This window comes from Pyrus communis, chromosome 6 (assembly GCF_041283825.1).
Source record: "Pyrus communis isolate YQ-2024b chromosome 6, ASM4128382v1, whole genome shotgun sequence".
NCBI classification, from domain to species: domain Eukaryota; kingdom Viridiplantae; phylum Streptophyta; class Magnoliopsida; order Rosales; family Rosaceae; genus Pyrus; species Pyrus communis.
The window spans coordinates 22,492,076-22,513,436 of NC_142570.1; the positions used below are offsets into that span (position 1 = coordinate 22,492,076).

A 21,361-nucleotide genomic window follows, 5' to 3' on the forward strand; every position below is an offset into this window, starting at 1 on the left:
ATAATGAAGGGGTCAACATCTTGGTAAACCTTGCACCGGGTAGAAAAATGTGGCAATTGGATGTCCCAGTTCCCAAACTAGTGGGATAAGAATTGATGTGGCTGCATCCACCAACTCCCAAACTAGTGGGGTAAGATTTGATATGGCTGCATCCACCAACTCACAGACGCACAGAGAGAGGTAGTGAAAGAAAAGAGATTCGAATTATATAACTCACTAATTTGGCTTGATCTGCTACCTTTTACATATGAGTTGGTAATTATTAATTTGTACATTACCAAGTTAAAAGGCCTTGGAATAATTTGGTGATTAGGAAAATGCCAAAGCAGCCTCCAAAGATTACTAATACCCAAAAGCCAAACAACATATCCCCCTTAACAAAGACAAATCACAATTAATCTAATTATGTCTCTTCAAATTGTCACCCTGTCTTGTTAAAGATACCTATGCGTGGCTCTACGAGGATCAGATTATGAAGACACTTATACTAATTAAATAATTCACGTGTCACTTAGTATTACAATTTAGTAGTATTCTTCTTCATTTATAAATAAAATGTCTTAGCTAGGTTCAAATTTTGTAAATAGGAGTTTGATGTCATTTTATTTCCCCCATCTTCAAGGCTCGTTTGGTACACGTAGATTGAATTAGAATGGAGAAATCTAAAATTTCATGGGATATTGAAGGTAGAAGTGGTTGGTTTTTCATATGGGGAATTAGAAGAGGATTAGCTATTATTTAAGAAGATTCATCCCTTCTACATGAGTAATCTATCTTCTATCTTTTAGATGGTCATAATTTTATAATTTCTCCGTTTAATATACTTTTATTTAATAAATTATTTATTTTAATCCAATTATGTATATCAAAGAGCCCTTACTATATGTACATCTGTATTAAAAAAAAAATTAAAAGATAGATGTAGCAAACAATAAACATGTTCCAACATCGAATCAATTCGAGTTTTTACTCCATGAATTAATTAAGCAAATAGTTGACAATTAATAAGATGTGTAGGAGCAAGAAAATCTTGATCATCCGGCTTTAGTGGATATTCGACTACTGTATTCAGTCGATAATGATGCAGTTGCTAAAACAAACACTAAGGAGAGGATAATCATATTTAATTAATGACACAACCAAAGTACCTCGTGTTACAGGTTCTGCCGTCTTGTGCAGTGGCCATATCCTCCAGGGTCAAAACCATAGTGCTTTTCTTTGCTGGTTTTTCTTTTTCTATCGACCGTATTGGTTTTCCTTTTTGCCGTGTGTTTCACAATGTTTTCTAGGTTTTAGGCATACAAGTTCATTTTTTTCTTTATTCATTTCAAATCGGTGCAGTATTCTAAACTAATCTAACTTATCAGCAGAAAATTTTGAATTCTGATGAAAATTTTAAATGTCAACGTCCCCTAGGCAATTAGCCAGAGTTGTAGCAAATGATGCATATTTTCATCCATCGATCGGGCCATCAGCTATACTATTCGTTTTGGAACTATTTTGATGTCTAATCGGTTTATGTTGCAAATACTTGCTTATTTTGATACTGAAAACATCGGGTTTGATAAACAATTTGTAGCGCAGTAACTATTTTGATGATATGTAGTTATATATGTCTAGGTTCGCACCATTTTTCTTTCCACAAGTTTCGATACAAGTCCACTGAGATTTACAATGGAGATATAAGTCAAGAAAATAGACTGATTGGTATTCTTTTTGGATTCAATGTTTTTGTTTTTAAAACTAGTAAGTGTGAAGTATTTTAGTTACATCCATTACTTTTTGGAGAAAATTGTTACAATTGTCCCTCAATTTTAATCCAATTGGAGCAATGGTCATTCAACTACAAATTTATAATCATTCATCTTTTAATTCATCAAAAAATGTGCAGCTATGATTTTTTTCATCAAAGAATTATGTCAAAATGACTTATGTTAGAAGTATCATTGTTACAATTAGGTTAATTAAAGTTGAGAGACCATTGTTCCAATTGGATTAAAGTTAAGGGACCATTTCTCCAATTAATTTAAAATTGAGGGACCATTACTGCAATTTTTCTCATTTGGTTTTTCATATTTGTCACTTGATTTAGCCTCACGTGTGTGACATTGACTCATTTTGATGAAAGTTCTAAAGGAATTGACGAAAATGATCATAACTGTATGTTTGATAAGTTAATGGACCAATGGTCACATATTTTTAGTCGAGGAACAATTGCTCCAATGAGTTAAAGTTGAGGAACAATTACTCAAATTGAGTTAAAGTTGAGAGAACATTACTACAATTTTCTCTAATTTTTAACATGGTAAAATATTTTTCAAAAATTTAGTTAGCATGGAACATCAAATTATCTTGATTGTATCACTAAAATCGAGTTGACGAGAACCAAGGCTACATTATTTAGTTGTTTTATTATATATGTAGTTTGTTAAAGTGGTTTATGTTGATATATGGTTTCGAGATGTAGTTGCGACAACTTCTGTGAGCTAGTGAACATCATCAAAGTGAATTAAGGAAGTGTCATTCGGCCACAGATGGACATCCTTGGTTGTTGTGATCAACAAGGTTTTCTCAAGATTTTGGAGGCCTATACGAAACTTATGAAGGGCACCTTCTTAAGATAGTTTTTTAAGAAAAGGCTTAATTAGATTATTAGTTTTCGTAGTGATAAGGTAGTTAGAAGATGGGCCATATGTTAAAAAAAAAAACTAGGATTTAAGCTCTTGTGGTGAAGTTTGTTAGGATTTATGCCCAAAATTGAAAATTCCGTCAACTTTCCGTTAATTAGTAGCACGTGAGGCACATATATTAGACTAAAACAGAACTCTTCTGTTCATTGTTAACACGTGCATCTTACATGTGAGGCTAACTTTATCTTCTTAGTCTCACATGTGTGCCTCATGTGCTAACAATTAATAGAGAGTTGACGGAATTTTCAATTTTAGGCCTAAATCCTAACGGACTTCATTATAAGGGGCTTAAATCCTAGTTTTTTTTTTTTTTACTACTAGGGATATCTTCCAACTACCCTACCACCATGGAGACTATTAATCCAATTAGACCTTACCAAAAAAAAAAGTAGAACAATGTATTGATCCTAGAAAGCAATAACATTAATCAAAACAAATTTAAGACTCACTGATTGTAAGTTTACAATGTCATTAAATAATAATTAGAAAGAGCTACAAATATAACATTCATTAAATAATCGAAAGTAATTCAATCTTGAACAACCAAACAAGGAAAAAAGCTTCAAAATCTCTAACTTTAATGTTTCACTTTAATAGATGGCATTATTATATAATAAAATTGAAGGAAAAAAATTGTTTTTAGAGAGTTGCTATTGACACTCCAAATTCTTATATTTTGAAAAAAAAATTTACATTTATAAGGAATGCACAATAAAATTTTAAAGTGCTAACAAAAATAATATTTTAATATATGGCATTAGTACATGTATATTAAATGACAATTTTTTTAAGGCTCCTCAAAATTTGCGGCCATGTGCGATTGCACATTTGGCACTTCCCTCCCTCCCTCCACAAAGCCGCCTCTATTGATCAATACACAAAAATGAGATAAGTGAAAAATTACGTTTGGTATCCTACTTGAAAAGTTATACTCAAAGGCATCAAAGAAAACTGGTTGAGTTGGTAAGAATCATTCTCTTCGATAGACCAAGGCTTAGATTTGAGTCCTACTGCAGGCAATTCCTCTTGGTGGGCGATTTGTAAAACCCAAAAAAAGAGATAAGACCCCCCTTGTAAGTTCTCAAAGAGGCATGTGGTATGCCTCTTTGAGAACTTACATAAATGTTTTATAATTATATAAAAAAAATTATAAAACATTGAAAACTCAAAAAAATTTGTCTTGAATAACGCACCCACTTTCTTACATCACTTTTTTACTTCGAATCCGGATCCTCTTTGTGAAGATTCTGGGGATATGTAAATCGTGTTTGTTCATCGTACATCGTACAATTATATATATATATATATTAATTTTTTTATATTTAAAATTGAACACGGACAGTACTTGACAAAATTTGACCGTATGATACACGATAAACGGACACGATTCACGGATCTTCCGGATCCTCACAAAGAGGATCCAAAGAGGATCATGTTGGTTTTTCTTCCTTCCCAATATTTTTTTTTTCTAGAAAAGCCCTCCTCCTCCCATCTATCAATCCAATTTAATTCAATTTCTCATTTAATCACTCCAAAAATCTCACAGACATTCTTGATTTCTTGAATTTCCCCAAAAAAAAAAAAAAAAATCATCCTTACCATTCTTTCAATCTTTCTTGAGTTTGGAGCTGTATTTGATATTTCTTCAAATCCCATCAATATTTTTTTATCTCACATACCCTTTCTTTTGAAGCTGTATCTTCTCAAAGATCGAAGATGTATTTATCTTCTTTGAAGCAGCGGAGAAGCCATGAAAGAAAGGGCAAAGTTGTGGAAGCATTTTGTTCGGGCGAAGATTTCTCTGGGGAAGGATCATCGGGTCTCAGCACAACTCCCCAAGGGATTGACACATTGGATGTGTAGTCGGGCTCTTACTTGTTGATGTGCTACAAGAAGAGGATAGAGTTAGTTCTGAAATGTGCTTTTGTGGGGCTTTAGGTGTAGGCCTTAAGGCTCGTAATCAAAATTGATTTAGTGTTAGGCGTGCCACTGCTATCTTAGTATAACAGATGTAGAACAAGTGTGTTTAGTCGATTGCTTGCTCTCCAAGTTACTCGGACTTCTTGTGATCAAGGGATTGTCGTGGATGGGTTAAGTCCAAATTAAGTTCTTGTTCTTGCCTTGTAAACAAGGACTTTTAGTTCATAATCTTGTATGTGCGAATAAATGGAGCCCAGATCCCCTTAAGTCATTTGCTTGGTCCTAGATTGCTTTTAATGAAGACATATTCATTAAACTAACCAGATCTAGATACAAATAAGACTCTTAAAGTAGGAAAGCAAGTGGATATGAATACATACTGGAGAATACATTAAGTAATAGATCTATTAGCTTACAAACAAACAAAGAGCTTCGGGTAAGCTTTTACCTTGTATGGCAAGGTTGAAGTTCTTGCAGTTACTTCTCTTTGAAATTACAGGGTTTATATGCTAAAAAGGGATGGATGGTAAACAAGTTTACACAAGGGAATTGATACTACGCCACTGAGGGAGGTAGCAGAGCTTTAAACTAGACAAATGATAGCTTGTCACTAAAAAATGACTGAATCTGGGTTGATTTCAGCTTTTGGATGCAAATCTGGCTTGAGAGCAGAGTTTGTATGTTTGTTTGTTTGATTGGTTGAGTGTCCTTGTCTCTGGGGCCTCTTCTTCTTTTATAGGCGATTTAGCCCAACTACTATGACTTTGTTCTTGCCCAAAAGCACTTGGAGGGTAGTGAGTCATCAGCCTTTTTACTCGGAATGCCACTAGAAAGTGTTATTTGGCTGGTAGTAGGTTAGTCTCCATCGCTTGTCACTTCAATAGTAAGCACGTGACTTGCATTTTGGCTGAGAAGTCTTCAATTTGCCTCTGGGCTTGGTGTTGGGCTTCGGGCAAGTCCCCTTTTAGTTGGCATCCTTGGGCTTTCTTTCATCTAAGTCCAATGTTCAAATATTAACCCAAACACATTCTGTTTGAAAGATCGTCTGCTCCAGCCGATCTACTTCGATTATGACGACTAGCACCTCTCCTTCTGTTCCTACTCTGTCGTCTCGTCGAACCACAACTCCAACGTGTTGACTGGCAAGGCAATTGTGTGATGAAGTCATCTGTTGAGAAAACTCCAAATGAACAACAACTAGCATTAAAGTTGTAAAGTCTATAAAAGAAGTTGAGTTCCCTGAATTGTAACATATCATAATTTACAAACCCAAAATAAATTGGAGCTCTGCTCCCTTCTACTTCATCTTCTCCATTTGCTATTTCTATTGCTGCTGGTAGGTTGAATGGAGTCCTCAGATTTGTGATTCTATCACAGTGTTTGTGAGATAAACAGTGGAGAGAAAAAGGGATTAGGGTTGTTGGGTTCGTGTAGGAGAAGAATGTTTGATAAGTTTTCTTATTATTAATTAAATATAAAATTGAAATGTTTTAAAGATGTCGTATGAGATTGTAATTGACTACAAACACGAGAGTGTAAAATGTGATTTATCTTTCTTAAAATGTTTAATGTTTTATAATTTTTTATGTAATTATAAAGTTTTATTTTATTAGTTTCAAGTAATTAATAAGGGTAAATTAGTTACTTTATAAACAAAACCTGAGGGGATGTTTGTGTAATGTCTCAAACGTAAGAGTTTTGTGAAAACTCGATAAACGTCAGGGGGTGTTAGTGTAATTAATCTGACCCTTGAAATTACATTACAGCCTATAATTTATTTTTTTATGTGATAGAAGATTAAATAGTCTTTTCACCCTATTTGATTGACAAAGAGTTTTATTTATAAGTAGGTTAGATTAACAATCCCGAAATAGTTTCAAAATTAGCTGGCCGTTGGGCTCTAACCCTTTGGGTTTTATTTATGTTATGAGATGAGTTTACAAAATTGAGCCAATAGACCCACAAACTTATTGAGTTCTTTTAGTTATGAGATATTTAAAGTACAAAATTGGCCCAAAAGGCCGCCAAACCCGTTTCGGCCAAGTTTTGGAGGAGGTAAAGGGCAAGTGTCTTGATATAAACTCCTACCAGTGAACATCTTGAAAGCTAGTAAAAGAAAATAGCTTAACATTTTTATTTTTATTTTTAAAAACGAACCAGATTATCTACATTAAAGAGGAGGATGTGGGTTTAACCTCATAATGAGCTAACAATAATATGGTTCAAATTCGTCTTAGCAAGAATCAAACATAAAACCTTTTACTTACAAGTGAATAGAAATATCAGCAGATCGTAGCAAGAAATAACTTAAAAATAACGATTGTAGGTTTTTGAGAAGAAACAACAAACTAGAAAGCAAAATAAAAAATAAAAAATAAAATTCTAGACAAGTTCAAGCTTGAGTGAAAAATTCATCTCCTCCACCACAGAATCGGCTCTTCCATATAGATAAGTAGTGGGGTACCTTCTTTATCCTCCGCCTTCGATACCATTTCTGGTTTTTTTCCTATCAAATAGATTTTTTTAATAAAGAAAGCTAGTACAAAGTAAAAACCAACTAAGAAGAGATTTCGAAACAGCTAAACAAAAGTTCAACTCATATAAAGGAATTACAATGAATAAGCCCAAAAGAGACATCATATAGCAATATGTAAACAAAAAACCTTATATATGAAAAAGGAAATGGCCGTCTCCACCATACCAACTGCACCACCACTACAAAGTCGTCACCACCTAGAAGAAGGACCAATGAACTAAATGGATGAATGGAAAACTGGGTAGATAAGCCACACGCACTCGTACTCTCATAATCATACCAAATAATGCAAATTGCACTTTAAAAGCTACCAACCACTAAGATGTGTTGTCAGACGTGATTTTCGAAGGAAGCACCCAATGAGTTGAGTGTTGAGTAGAACAAGTAGATGATTGAGGAATCGCAGTAAAGAACGATATTTTGAGAGAGAAAATATAAATCTGGGACAAGTTCAGGATATACTGAGACAAAGTTCAAAGAACACCGAGTCACAAAACAGTCGAGAACAAGAGATATATTTAAGATTGGGGAAAGACATAATGCGGCGGCTGAGAAAGAAGAAATTTTAGTGACTGCGGTCGGTGGATGAGAAAGAAAAACTTTTAAGATTGGCTTTGAGTGAAAGAGAAGCCGTGAGTGTTTAAAACCATCCTCCCTTGCCATTTGTTTTGCACTTTATTGAATGATCTGGCATCAACCAACCATAGCGGTACCACCAACCCTCAAATCCGATAAGCATCTGTTGGCCCACATCGGCGAGACTTCGAAGTCTTTTCTTGTTCATGTAGCTTCCACTCCCAAACATGCCTGTGTTTGAAAAAAGGAGAGATGGTTGGCATCTCCCTTGACAGGGACGGGAACAGCTTTCGAGCTCACCTGTTTCCCACCCTTGTAGTGGATCAAAATAGGATAAGGATTGTCCTTCCGTGCATTCCTATTTGTGTGGTCACGGTAAGTCACGTTAACATTTTATATTACTATTTATTTTTATTTTATTATCTCTATAAAAATAACAATATAAAATATTGATTGAGCTTAACCGTGACCACACAAAACAGGAGGGCACGGAAGCGCAGACAATTCTTGTCCATCAAAATAACCCAATTTTTTTGTCTTCGTTTCCAAATTAAAAATCAACCGTTAATTCACCTTTACAGTCAAACTGCAAGATGCATTAACTCATAAATAATTAGGTTATCTATCTTCTTTATCGGCTATCACTTCAAAATTTGATCTACAACACTGTCGAAATGCTTTTTTATTGTGTTTTCTTTAATAATTATCTAACTTTTGTGAGCTCTTGTACACTTGGCTTATTAATTTGAGTTTTAAACATTTATGACAGTGTTATTCTTTAACCTACAAGCTACAAGATATTTCAAAAAAAAACATCAATATTGATGCTATATCTAATTTCTAATTCAGGGTAAATAAAATGGTGAACGAGATTGATCGAAGAGAACAATAGATTCTAGGAGGAGTTTTGGTAAAAATTTTAAGGGAATTGGTTAAGGCTCGAAACGATGAACGAAATCGAGGGACAATAGTGAGGTATTTTAACACTACCCCGGGACCTGGTACAAAGAAAGCAGTTAAAATAGAATAAACAAGGATGGGTTTGCGTGTTTATGGTAAGGGTGCAAACCAAAACAAGTTGGTGGTCCATACTATGTATCGACCTGCAAATTGTAGTAATCCGCCGAAAGAAAAAGTTTCAATGGATGAAAATGTTTTGTGACAATTTTTGGGGTTTTTCAGTGGGATCTACAAGTTTGGTCGCTGGAAGAAGGTTGGAGTTTTGTTGCTCTTGCTTGCCTCCACTGCAACGGCCTTTTGGGTTTTAAATGTATAGAGACGAGATGGGTCTTAGATAAAATAAGGGTAGTGTAAACTTTTTTGTTTGGTCATAAGGGCAATAATGTAAACAATGAACCCCTTAACCATTGTAAACATCAAGTGTTGTTAATACTCTTTTTTGCACCTTTTGGTACATTTCTATCTTGCTAATTAATGTTTTTTAGTGATCTTTTTACCGTTCTAAAGATAAAAGTGTTGTTAATACTCTATTTTGCACCTTTTTGGTACACTTCTTTCTCACTTATGAATGTTTTTTGCTGGCAACAACCTCATCGTACTGGGATTATGTTTGTCTGCTTATATTTTTATGGCATTTCTGCTGTTGTTGATAGGATGCATTGACCAATGCTTCTTTGCTGGTTATACACTTTTAAGGCGGTTGTTGTGTTGATGTTTTGGTTTTCTTTGTGAGCAGCCCATTCTTATGAACAAATATTTTGTTTGCTTATGTCGTCTCATACTGAACAAAGCCCATGTATGCAGCAAGATTGCTAACGGCTTTGTATTCCAATGGCACCTTTAGTTGGTTTATGTGAATATTCTATTCTCTTTTTTAACTCTAAAAATTTTACTTGGTTCCTCACTCCCTAAGAATTCTATTTGTGTGGATGTTTATGCTATGCGAGTTCTTTGTTTTCGGCCATATTTGGCTTCTTAAAAATTATGGTGGTTAATGTGGTTTGTGGGTTGATTTTACAACTGAGGAAGAAGGGGTGGGTGGGGGATTTATATTGATATTCTCGGTTGGTATGTAACTATTAGAATATGGAAGATATGGATATCGTGCAAGAAATGCAAGAATTGAAAATAGAAAGGGTGAGTGTGGTTTGCAGAGGGTGGTTTAGGGATGGTGAAGTGTGCTTAGGTAGTGTGATTAATGGTAATGGTTTGTGGTCGTGTCGATGGGCGTGCAAAATGGCAACGGTCGTGGCCTCCTTCTTTTTGTGTAGTGTGCACAATGCTGGTAGACATAGGTTAGGAAGCCAAACAGAGTGGCACAGATAGAGTGAGGCATGATTGCAGCGACAACATTGTGCCTTGCAAGAATGGTTGGTAAGGTAGAGATCGCTAACAGCCTTCACGCTTCGGATGCACTTTCAAGTGATGTAAGGGTCCTCATGTTGTGTTATGTATTTTTAGATTACAAACTGAGAAAACTTTCTCCGTGTTCTCTCTGGATTTCCCCCAGGCAGGAGCGATATCTTCTGATGCCTTATCTCTCCCCCAAGTGGATGTGGATATTTCTTTAGCTAGAGTTTTCTCCCAATATGGTATATCATCTTCACTTGCCTTATTTGCCCCCCAAGCAAATGTGGTAGGTTCTCCAGTTTACCCCTAGGTAGAGGTAGCATCTTCTCTAGTAATATTTGTCCACTATGCTGGAGTAGTTTCTTCTGCTGCCTTGGCTATCCCCCAAGTAGATGCGCTAGGTTCTTTAGCTAGAGTTTTACCCCACGATGATGAAGAGATTCAATTGTGTGCCTCTTACTTTTTTTGTCTTTCCTTTAATCTATGAGTTTTTGTGCCATGATGAATTCTTTCTCATAATGCATATAAAAAACTGACTCTGGTGCTTCTATTGAAGTGAAAAAAACTCATATGTTGCCTTTACAGTTTGAGTAATAGTTGTTGGTTAGATTTACTTAGTCCTTGTACTACGAATTTGTTTCTACATACTCCGTCTGTTTCCCTTCATATAAGTATATAGAAATTGCATCATGTAACTAATTAGAATTAGTCTACCTATGGATGAGCTAATGGCACATATCTACCTTTGATAAAAAAAAATGACAAGCTAAAAATTTAAAGAGTTTCTAGCTAGCACATATCTACAACGGTGATGTTTCATCTTGATCTCGCTCTCACTCAATGATGATGGGAGTATATCATCGTTACGTGAAATTTAGGTGTGCTTAAGATATTTTCGATACAATACCTCCTTAATGGCATTATTGTTACCTAATCATATGACTTTATTTTACTTTATTTTTATTTTTTTTTGGAAAATGAATATTTTTTTGTTATTTTTTTTCCGAGTTAAGAAACGAATAATATAATAAGCATGATAAATATTGATTTTTATGAATGATGAAAATTGAAATGGAACTTGAGAATCTTATGGATCATGTGTGATGGACAAATATTAGTTTGAGACTTAGATTCCAGCCTAATGTATTTTATCCCAACCGATGGAATTGCATCATTGATTTCTAGATTTCCTTGAATATATTTAGTGAACATTTTTTTACAACGTCTATGGGATCAAGCCTAGCAAATGCAAACTTTCATCTTTCGACTTTCTCATTGTTGCAATCTTTGATGATTTATTTAATCCTCTTAGCCTGTTCTTGGATGAACCAAAACTGTTTTGGCCTGTTGTTATTGTTTTGTGTTGTATGCTTTCTTATTGTTAGATTGGTTGTGATTCTAGATCATTTGTTCTTCTCGGTGCATCTCATTAGTCAACCAAGGAGAAAATTTGAACGTTTTAAATCCTAGTCATCTCTGTTTCAGGTAATACATTGTTTTTTTCTAGCCTGAAAGCGTTTGATGCATATCCTTTATGATGCTTGACAACTACTTTCTATGTTTGTTGTTGATTACATGTGCAAGGCACAATCTTTTATGCATATCCTTTATGTTGTTTTAAATAAACGGGTTAGACTGTTAACTGTGCGCTTTTCATCTAGCACAGTTTACTGATCTAAAGTGAATCGAGCCTAAATAATTTGTTTCTTTCTGTCAAATTTATGCAAGCATGTCTTGCAAAACCAATGGCATAGAGTCGTGACTTGCCTTTTTTGTTCAATGTTTGTTCACCTTTTTTTTCTCTCCAATTATATATGTGTTTATATATTGTCTTCCTTTTTCTCTAGGTTCGGTTCTTATCATTGGGGTCCTGCATTGTTCTTCGTTACCATCCATACGTAGCTGCGCTTCCGTGTCTACAACGGTTAGAATTCTGCCTCTTTAAAGAACCATCAAATTTTTTTTTAATCTACTCTTTTCTTGGTTTACACGTTTGATCATCGATGCATGTCTTTCTTGGATCATGGTAGCGTCGTTATTTCATCTCTTGCTACTTACCTTTATCGCACTTTTTTTGCCATTGTAATTCGCTTTATTTGTTCATTTTTTGTCCTGCACTAAGAAACAACGTTATCTAAGGAAACAACTGTAGATCAACTGTCTCTATTCTTCGTTATTTCGTAAAATAAACTAGGGTTATGTTGTTACTATTATGTTTACAATGGGTTTATGGTTTTGAAAACCTCCTGCTTTAATGGGTTATGGTTTGCTGCTCATTTCATGTGGTTAACATAGTTGCTTCGCCGTCTTATTGCTTTTATTAGAGAATAAACCATTGTCGTGTGGTTTATCCCATCTATGTAGATTTATGTCGAGAAGAAGTTCAATCGTCGATGCATGTCTTTTTTGGATCATGGTAGCGTTGTTATTTCATCTCTTGCTACTCACCTTTATCGCACATTTTTTGCTATCGTAATTCGCTTTATTTGTTCATTTTTTGTCCTGCACTAAGAAACAACGTTATCTAAGGAAACAACTGTAGATCAAATGTCTCTATTCTTTGTTATTCCGTAAAAAAAAACTAAGGTTATGTTGTTATTGTTATGTTTACAATGGGTTCATGGTTCTGAAAACCTCCTGCTTTAATGGGTTATGGTTTGTTGCTCATTTCATGTGGTTAACATAGTTGATTCGCCGTCTTATTGCTTTTATTAGAGAATAAACCATTGTCGTGTGGTTTATCCCATCTATGTAGATTTATGTCTAGAAGAAGTTCGATCGTCGATGCATGTCTTTTTTGGATCATGGTAGCGTCGTTATTTCATCTTTTGCTACTTACCTTTATCGCACATTTTTTGCTATCGTAATTTGCTTTATTTGTTCATTTTTTGTCCTGCACTAAGAAACAACGTTATCTAAGGAAACAACTGTAGATCAAATGTCTCTATTCTTTGTTATTCCGTAAAAAAAAACTAGGGTTATGTTGTTACTGTTATGTTTACAATGGGTTCATGGTTCTGAAAACCTCCTGCTTTAATGGGTTATGGTTTGTTGCTCATTTCATGTGGTTAACATAGTTGCTCCATCTATGTAGATTTATGTCTAGAAGAATAGGGGTAGCTAGGAATGGCACTGGAACTCAGCATCTCGATTTGCCTGCATCTGTTGCAGCCATTGATCTGAATGATTTGGTGTTGCAAGATGTTCCCACCAGTTATAATGATGAATATAACAATACTTCAAGCTCTTTGCTATTTTTAAACAATGGAAGCAACCCTCCCCAAAAATTTTGCATCAATTTTTGAACAAAACATTCCCATCAATGATGTTTCTGCCTCACATTTGGAAGCTGGGACGAGTTCTCATCGAATTTCTATTCCTATTTTTCTTGATGATTGTGCCACTGTGCACAGTCTATTAGCCAAAGTTGCTCAAAGTGCTCATTCTATTGCGAACTCGCTCATCACCGGGCAGGCCACTTATCAAAAAAAAAAAAAAGTATACAATCTATCGATATGACTTTTTTTTTGCGTTCTCTTGCTGCTTTTAAAATTTGACTTTTCTTCGTTGATAAACTTATATCAATTGGTTTGATTTATGCTTCTATTAATCTTTGTTTTTTTTATAGGAATTGATCTGAATATGTTGATTTTGGATTAAGAAATTGCCAATGTCAGTATTGCAGTGCTCTATTTTGAAGAACCATACTAAGCATATTTATTTTGTTTCTACCCCACAGTTTACTGCGTGTTGCATGAGTCAAAAAGTACAATTCCCACGGGCTAAACCCAATCTTGCTTATTTGGAGCATTTATTAAACCCTACAAATTCTCAAACCTTTTTGAACTTCAAAACAAATATTAGAGCGTATAATTCGATGATGGTGTTAACTTCAATGGGGGCCAAAGTTGATCCATCAATCAACAAGGGTCGGGGTCCATATGTTTTTAAGATTAATGGTCAAGTGCATCATTTGATGGGTTCTTTGTTGCCTCCAGAAGGTGACAATCCTCAATTTGTACAACTGTACATTTATGACACTCAAAATGAAGTCAACAATCATATCAATTGTTTCAATGGATCAGAAGCATCTGAAAAACTTGATCAGCAGGTTGTTGGTGGCCTCATCGAAATGCTAGACGAGTGTAATGAGGTCGTTAAGCTTTTTAGGCTCGCTGTGGATAGGATTGATGAAGGGTCCACAAGTAATTTAAGGCAGCGTTTGTATGGTGCACAGAGCAACTGTAATGTGCATTACAATTTGTCGGCATGTGACGGGATATGTGGGTTGATAGTTGGCGACATTGGTCAATTTCACACCGAAAGAGATATTGTTGTGGAGCATAAGATTGATGACCTACAAAGAATCACAAAGGTACATCCTAAGTACATGACACTTCAATATCCCCTTCTTTTCCCATACGATAGGAAAGGTCTTCCTTGGAATCCCAATTTTAGGGGGAAAAAAAACGAAGGATGGCAGCAGGGTATCAATGAGAGCTTTTTTTTTGTTATCAAATTCAAGATAGACCAGGACATAGTGACACCCTGTTAAAAGGTAGCAGATTGTTTCAACAATACTTGGTTAATGCATATGCGACGCTTGAACAAGATAGGTTAGATTTCATTAGAGCAAATCAAGATTCTTTTATAACATAAGGAATTAAAGGAATTCATGAACCGCTTAAAGCAAAAAATGCAACTAGTTCTGCTATTGGCAAAACAATCATTCTGCCAACTTCGTTTACTAGCAGTGTTAGATATATGATAAATAATTATCAGGATGCCATGGCTATATGTCGCCAGTCTGGAAATCTTGATTTATTTATCACTTTCACCTGTAATGCTATATGGCCTGAAATTATTAAAGATATGCGTGATAAACCCAGTTGTAAAGCTGAAGACAGACCATATCTAATTTGTAGAATTTTTAAGGCAAAGCTTGACTATATGATTAAATACCTCAAATCAAGAAAACCTTTTGGCGAAATCGAATTTGGTCAGTAAGTTATTCTTAACCAAAATTTTCCTTTTATTTGTTTATGTCTTCTCGCTGCAAGTCTAAAAAGTCTATGGTTTTGATGTCTATACATTCTATTTTGATAAATAGTCTTTACATGGTGGAGTTCCAAAAAAGAGGTCTTCCTCATTGTCCTATCTTGCTCTGGGTCAAAAAACATTATAAGTGTCATTCTCCTTATGATGTTGATTCTATCAGTTCGGCTGAGATTCCTAAAGAAAGATGTGACAAGGCTGGGTATGATGCAGTTTCACAGTACATGATGCACGGTCTATGTGGCATTGCGAATAAATTTTCGCCTTGCATGAAAGAAAACAAGTGTTCAAAAAAAAAAAATCCTAAATCTTTCATAAGTGAAACCACTTTTTTTTACAAAGGTTTCGTTAAGTATAGGCGTTAAGATGCAGAAAATCTGTTTGTTCAAAAAAATGGCATCAAGCTTGATAATGCATTTGTTGTCCCTTACAATCGTGAGCTATTATTGAAGTATTAAGCACATATAAACGTTGAATCATGTTATCAATCAACACTCATTAAATATCTTTTTAAGTACATAACTAAAGGTGTTGATCGAACTAGAGCTGTTTTTGAGGATTAGGAGTTTGATGAGATTGTAGCTTATCTAAACTGTAGATACTTATGCCCTTATGAAGCCCTTTGGAGATTATTATAGTTTCACATTCATTTTAGAGAACCATTGGTTGAGAGGTTGTCTATACATCTTCCATATGACCAAAATGTTGTTTTTAGAGAGACCGATGATCTCAACCATGTTGTTAACCATCCTAATCTTGAAAGCACAATGTTAACACAATGGTTTCAAACCAATGTCCAAGACCCTAATGCACGTGAGTTATCTTACGCTGAATTTCCTACCAAGTATGTATGGAAAAATGATGAGAAACAGTGGTCACGTAGAAAAAGAGGTAGATCTCTAGGTAGGGTTGCATATGTTCACCCTACTCCCGGTGAATTATATCACTTGAGGTTGCTGCTAAATTACCAAGAAGGCAGCTTTGGATTTGACCATTTGAGGATCGTCGATGGCATTCTTCAACCCACATTCCGAGTTGCATGCACCTCTCTTGGTTTATTAGGTAATGATAGGGAATGGAATAACGCTACGTTAGAAGCTGTTGTCACTGCATCATCCTCTCAACTTAGGCAATTGTTTGTCACATTAGTTCTCTGTTGTGATGTCGTTGATCCATCAACTTTGTTTCAAAAGCATTGGAAGACGATGTGTGATGACATTTTGAAAAACATGATCAATGTTTTTGACCTGCAAGATGTCTCTAAATATCAAGATGAACTTAGAAATTCACTTTTGTACGAGTTAGAAAAATTGTTTGTTGCTGCAAGTAGTTCTTTGTCAAAACATCACCTACCACAGCCAAACAATTTAATGATGGATAGACTTGCGAGTAGGAGTTTGAGGGAAGAGTTAGATTACGATGTTGACAAGCTGAAACATAAGCACTTGCTCTTGATCAACCAGTTAAATAAAGAGAAAAAATATGTTTACCAAAGTGTCATAGAAACAATTCACAATAACAGATCTGGCCTGTTTTTTGTGCATGGTCATGGTGGGACAGGCAAAACTTTTTTGTGGATCACCATGATAGCTAAAATTAGATTCCAAAATCAAATTGTTTTAGCAGTTGCTTCATCTGGAATTGCTTCCCTTTTGCTTCCTGGTGGAAGAATGGCTCACTCTAGATTTAAAATTCCTATCAACATCACAGATTGTTCGGTTTGTGAAATAAAAAAAAGGACACATCTTGCAAAACTAATTACTGAAGTTGTTCTTATTCTTTGGGATGAAGCCCCCATGAATCATAAACGATATTTTGAAACTCTAGATAGATCCCTTTGTGATGTTATTAAAAGGTCAAAACCAAGTTTTGACCATTTGACATTTTGGGATAAGCCGATTCTTTTTGGAGCTGATTTCAGGCAAATTATTCCTGTTGTTCCGAATGGAAGTGTCGCCGACGTTGTTGAAGCTTCATTGACGAGTTCATATCTTTGGCCCTATTTGACCATATTCTTTTTGAAGCAAAACATGAGACTTTCAAAAACAGGTTTAGACAAAAGGGAAAGACAAGAACTTGCTAATTTTGGAAAGTGGATATTAGACATTGGCAACGGTACTATTGCCAGGTCTTTATCTTCAACTGATGAAGAAAGTTGTTGGGTTCAAATTCCCAAACAATTGCTTATTCATTTTGAAGAAGATCCCATCAAAGCCACGGTTTCATCTGTGTATACCAATTCCAAAACAAATTTTTGAGATGTGCCATATTTGAAATAAAGAGTTGTTGTCAAACCGTGTAATGATATTGCCACTGAAATAAACGACTTTCTATTGGGTATCGTGCCCGATGAAAGTCGTACATATCTTAGTTTTGATTCGGTGTCTTCTTCAACAGAAAATTTAGAAAATTTAGATGTGCTTTATCCAATGAAATTTCTGAACCAACTTGATTTACCTTGTTTGCCACACCATAAGTTGGTTTTGAAAGTTGGAACCCCAATGATGTTGATCAAGAATTTAAACCAATGTGCTGGGTTGTGTAATGGAACACGGTTGGTTGTGATGCAATTAAACGATAGAATTATACAAGCAAAAATAATTATGGAAAGCAACATCGGTGAAAGAGTTTATATCCCCAGGATAATTACTAAATCATCTCAGAACAAATTTCCCTTTACCCTACAAAGGCAACAGTTCTCTCTAAAAATTTGTTATGCGATGACAATCAACAAAAGCTAAGGACAATCCTTGAAAATTGTTGGCTTGTATCTATCTCAGCCTATTTTTTCTCACATGCAACTATATGTTGCGATGTCCATAGTCACCTCAAAAAAAGGTCTAAAAATTGTTATTGCTCATCATTCTGACATGCCTTGTGGTTATACAAAAAACATAGTTTATAAAGATGTTTTAAAACATTTACATGAAGGTATAAGCTTGTATTATTATTTTGTCCTTTTGTTTATTTTTCTAAACATGACTCCACCATCACTTTGATAAATCAGCTTATTAAGTTTTCAATTTAATTTGCTTCTCAATTTTTGTTTCTATCTAGATTGATGGAGGTGATGCCAATTCATTGTCTAAGGCCATACCAACCAGCAAAAAGCTCTAAATCAGGGTTTGCAAGATGTGGATCACAAAAACCGTCAGAGATGATCATCAGCCTCAAAGTCTTGATTGTGTGTTTGTCGATAAATAGCTGATAATTTTGGACATTTTTCATTATCGTAAGATGCTTACATTTTTATGTATCCAAGTGTGCACGCCATGTTCTTGGTACAACAAATTTTGTTCTTGCAAAAAAAAAATTTATTGTATGTCATTGGCACTTTTGCTCTCTCTCCATTTCACTACAGAGATTATATTTTATTCTGGTTAAACAAGTTTTTTTTAAATATGCAAACGAAACTAAGTTGAAACCATCAATTCTTCTTTTTCTTAATTTGTTTTGTTTCTTTTTTTACCCATAAAAATATAATTAAAAGTTCATTTGCAAGGTTGCTTCAGTTGCTGTCATTTTAATTCATAAAGCATTCTTTACTATCATGGTGTATTTTATCTTACATGTTGTCTTTGTAGCCACAATTGTGATGTCCTCACTATTTTTTAGCTTATTAAACCACATGCATTAAATGTTCGCCCGCTCATTTAATAATCTGTCTTATTTTAATTTTCTCCTTCTAATAGGGGGATGCATTTCACGCAACTATCAACTCTCGAGACATCCAATTTTTTTTGGACCTTCTAAGAGTCAGCGATGCATATGAGATCAGCTAATTTCGAGTTGTTTACAATAGGACATCAAGCAAAGTTGTCCCTCATCCTGCTGCGGTTGAATTAAATAGGAAAACCACAATCGTTCCCATTGACAAAACAAACCAGGAGATCCCAAAGCAGTGGTTCAATTTGATCGAAATTGATCAGCTTCATAAGAGAATCAACAAAGATGTTAAGCTAACAGGTAACAAATTTAGTTTTACGTGCTTGGCTAACATATAAAATCATTATTATAATTTTTTTCATTGGCTTTGGTGTGCAATCATTTCCACCACTAAATATCATTCGCATATATATTTGGTTGCTTAACGGCTGTGCAGCCGATTGAAGAGGTTGATGTCCAAAACTAAAGAATTGTGAAGAAGAGGAATCTTAACCTACAAAATATCAGGTCATTCATGTTTGCGTTAAGTTCAAATTACGCTTTACACGTATGGCACTATATTTATGACGTATAAAAAAGCATCACATTTTTTTAAACTTACAGGGGTGAAACACTTAGGATCACCTTATAAGGAGAAGCTGCAACGAGTTTTGAGGACAGTGGAATGCAATCCCTTCTACCACCCATCTTCGTTGCTTTAACAAGCCTCAAAGTCAAACAATACCAAGGTTATACATCAATGTGCTTTATTTAGCTACTATAGGAAACCCTGTTGTTGGAAGCACCGAATCAACTGTTTATGTTTTCAATTAGAACATTCCACAGCCCCTCCAATACAAACAAAAGTAAATTGACAACCCTCCTTTAATAACTTTGCCGTTTATATTTCTTCAATTGATCTTTCTCAACCTAAACATGCACGACACAAGTTTGAGCATCTAAGACCACTTGTTCGAATCCTGTGCACCTCAGCTGAGATGTATGCAGACCGTGTTATCAGTCCTAATTTTGAGTCCAAAACGATTGATGAGTTGCTTCTACTTGATCCTGCTTTACACAAGGTTAGTCTCTTATCACCAACCTGTTAACAAAAATCACATCTTTTTAACAATAAAATTTTCGTGGTGCTTCATCCTTGGCTATCTCTTGCTTTTTTCTTTATGCATTTATATTCCATGTTTACAAGGTGATGATTAAATGTATTTTATTATTTAAAAGCCGTGTGATTCCATAACAAAATGCAAGTTTTGCATTCGAAGCGACTATTGTTGGATTCAATTTGACTAGGGGTTGGTGGTACAAGTCGTGCCCGTCCTGCCATAGAGCTGTCAAGAAAACTTCTGGATGGGTTGAGTGCAATGAACGTGGTTTGTTAAACAAATTATCATGAACCATGGTAATCTCCTTTTGCACCTGTTTTACATCTAACTGTTATATTAAGTTGCTTAGTCATTTAAAGTCTTTTGGTTTATCTTTATACTTCATGACTCAATCTACAACCTCTTGAATTGACTCTTATTTGAGCACATGTTATGTTATGGTTTTGCAATTAGTGTGCATCCCATCTAGAAAAAAGGAGAAATGTGAGATTTGTGAAACCGTTTTCGTTTGAGTAAACTTTGTTTTCATTTGTTGTGTTGTCTATAGGGACATTGGTTTTTTGTCTTAATTTGTTATTAACATGCTTTTGGCAATCTGTACTTTAAGAATGTTAATAGCAATAATGATTGCCTAACATGAAAATATCCAACTCTCCCATAGGTTCAAAATCAATCTTATTATGGAAGACAACACGAATCAGCACAACTTCCTAATGTTAGGAAGGCACGCTGAAAAGATACTTTGTGTTTCTTGCCACACTTTGGTAATAGATGACAGATATGACGATCCCTTCATGGTGCCACCGGCTCTGAACAAATTGGTGAGTGAGACAAAGAGATTTCAGCTATATTTCAAGAACCAAAACAATGACTTTTGGAAGACGGACTTCATCATTTATGGACTGCTTCAAGATCAGCTGCCCTCGAACCCAGCAATTGCCTCAATCGACCCGCAAATGCCTTCTACCACCCCAGGAAAACAAATTATGAGAGAAGTGACTCCCGCCCCAGTGACACCTTCCCAGCAGCCAGATCAACAACCCCAATCGGTTGCACCTGCCAAGACTTTAAAGAGAGCGTTGTTCGTTGATCAAGTAGATAAATCTGACAGGTTAAGTTTTCCTCTTAGTTATCGTCTTATGTGTAAATCATAATGACCATGCTTGCTTATCTTGAGTATGCATATGTGTTATGCCACTTATCAAAAACTATTAGCCAATCTTTTCGCACCACTCTTTCACACTCTTTTCCATGCCTATCATGATTCTCTCTGACCTTATAAATTGTACCTTCATTCACAGCAAAAAAAACCCGGAATGGGCAAACAGAGACAACTAATTCTGCTAGAATTGCTAGAGAATTCCACAAACTGGTTGTCCCTAAGATTGAGTCTACCGACAAAGAGTCAATAGCTACACTCAATACAAAGTCTCAAGCCAAAAAAAGAAGCCAAAGATAGGTAAATTGCAATTTGTTTTTCGCATGCACGCCTACATAACATCTGTCAT

General features: G+C 35.2%; 1 protein-coding gene, 1 long non-coding RNA gene and 1 other non-coding gene across 3 annotated transcripts; 2 read left to right on the forward strand and 1 right to left on the reverse strand.

The window, feature by feature from the left end:
* Window positions 1-6,880: 6,880 nt before the first annotated feature.
* On the reverse strand, window positions 6,881-8,029 carry LOC148696454 (uncharacterized). The gene is made up of 2 exons (XR_015963695.1): window positions 7,274-8,029; window positions 6,881-7,116 (listed from the first exon to the last, which is right to left on the reverse strand). It is a non-coding gene; the product is annotated as an uncharacterized LOC148696454 (long non-coding RNA).
* LOC137711796 (U6atac minor spliceosomal RNA) lies at window positions 7,956-8,088 on the forward strand. The gene has a single exon (XR_011065141.2). It is a non-coding gene; the product is annotated as a U6atac minor spliceosomal RNA (small nuclear RNA).
* A 5,839-nt stretch (window positions 8,089-13,927) lies between these two features.
* On the forward strand, window positions 13,928-17,345 carry LOC137711303 (uncharacterized). Its single transcript, XM_088695221.1, has 4 exons — window positions 13,928-14,407; window positions 14,815-15,035; window positions 15,251-15,307; window positions 15,803-17,345. The coding sequence occupies exons 1-4, from the start codon at window positions 13,928-13,930 to the stop codon at window positions 17,343-17,345; spliced, it is 2,301 nt and encodes a 766-aa protein (XP_088551347.1).
* The last annotated feature ends 4,016 nt before the right edge of the window (window positions 17,346-21,361 follow it).

Excerpts from the sequence above, each read along its gene's own strand:
- LOC137711303 (XM_088695221.1), top strand. The coding sequence starts at position 13,928 with ATGGGGGCCAAAGTTGATCCATCAATCAACAAGGGTCGGGGTCCATAT. Across the intron at positions 14,408-14,814 it reads ACCTACAAAGAATCACAAAG|GATGCCATGGCTATATGTCG; the intron begins GTACATCCTAAG and ends AATAATTATCAG. Across the intron at positions 15,036-15,250 it reads GGCGAAATCGAATTTGGTCA|TTCGGCTGAGATTCCTAAAG; the intron begins GTAAGTTATTCT and ends TGATTCTATCAG.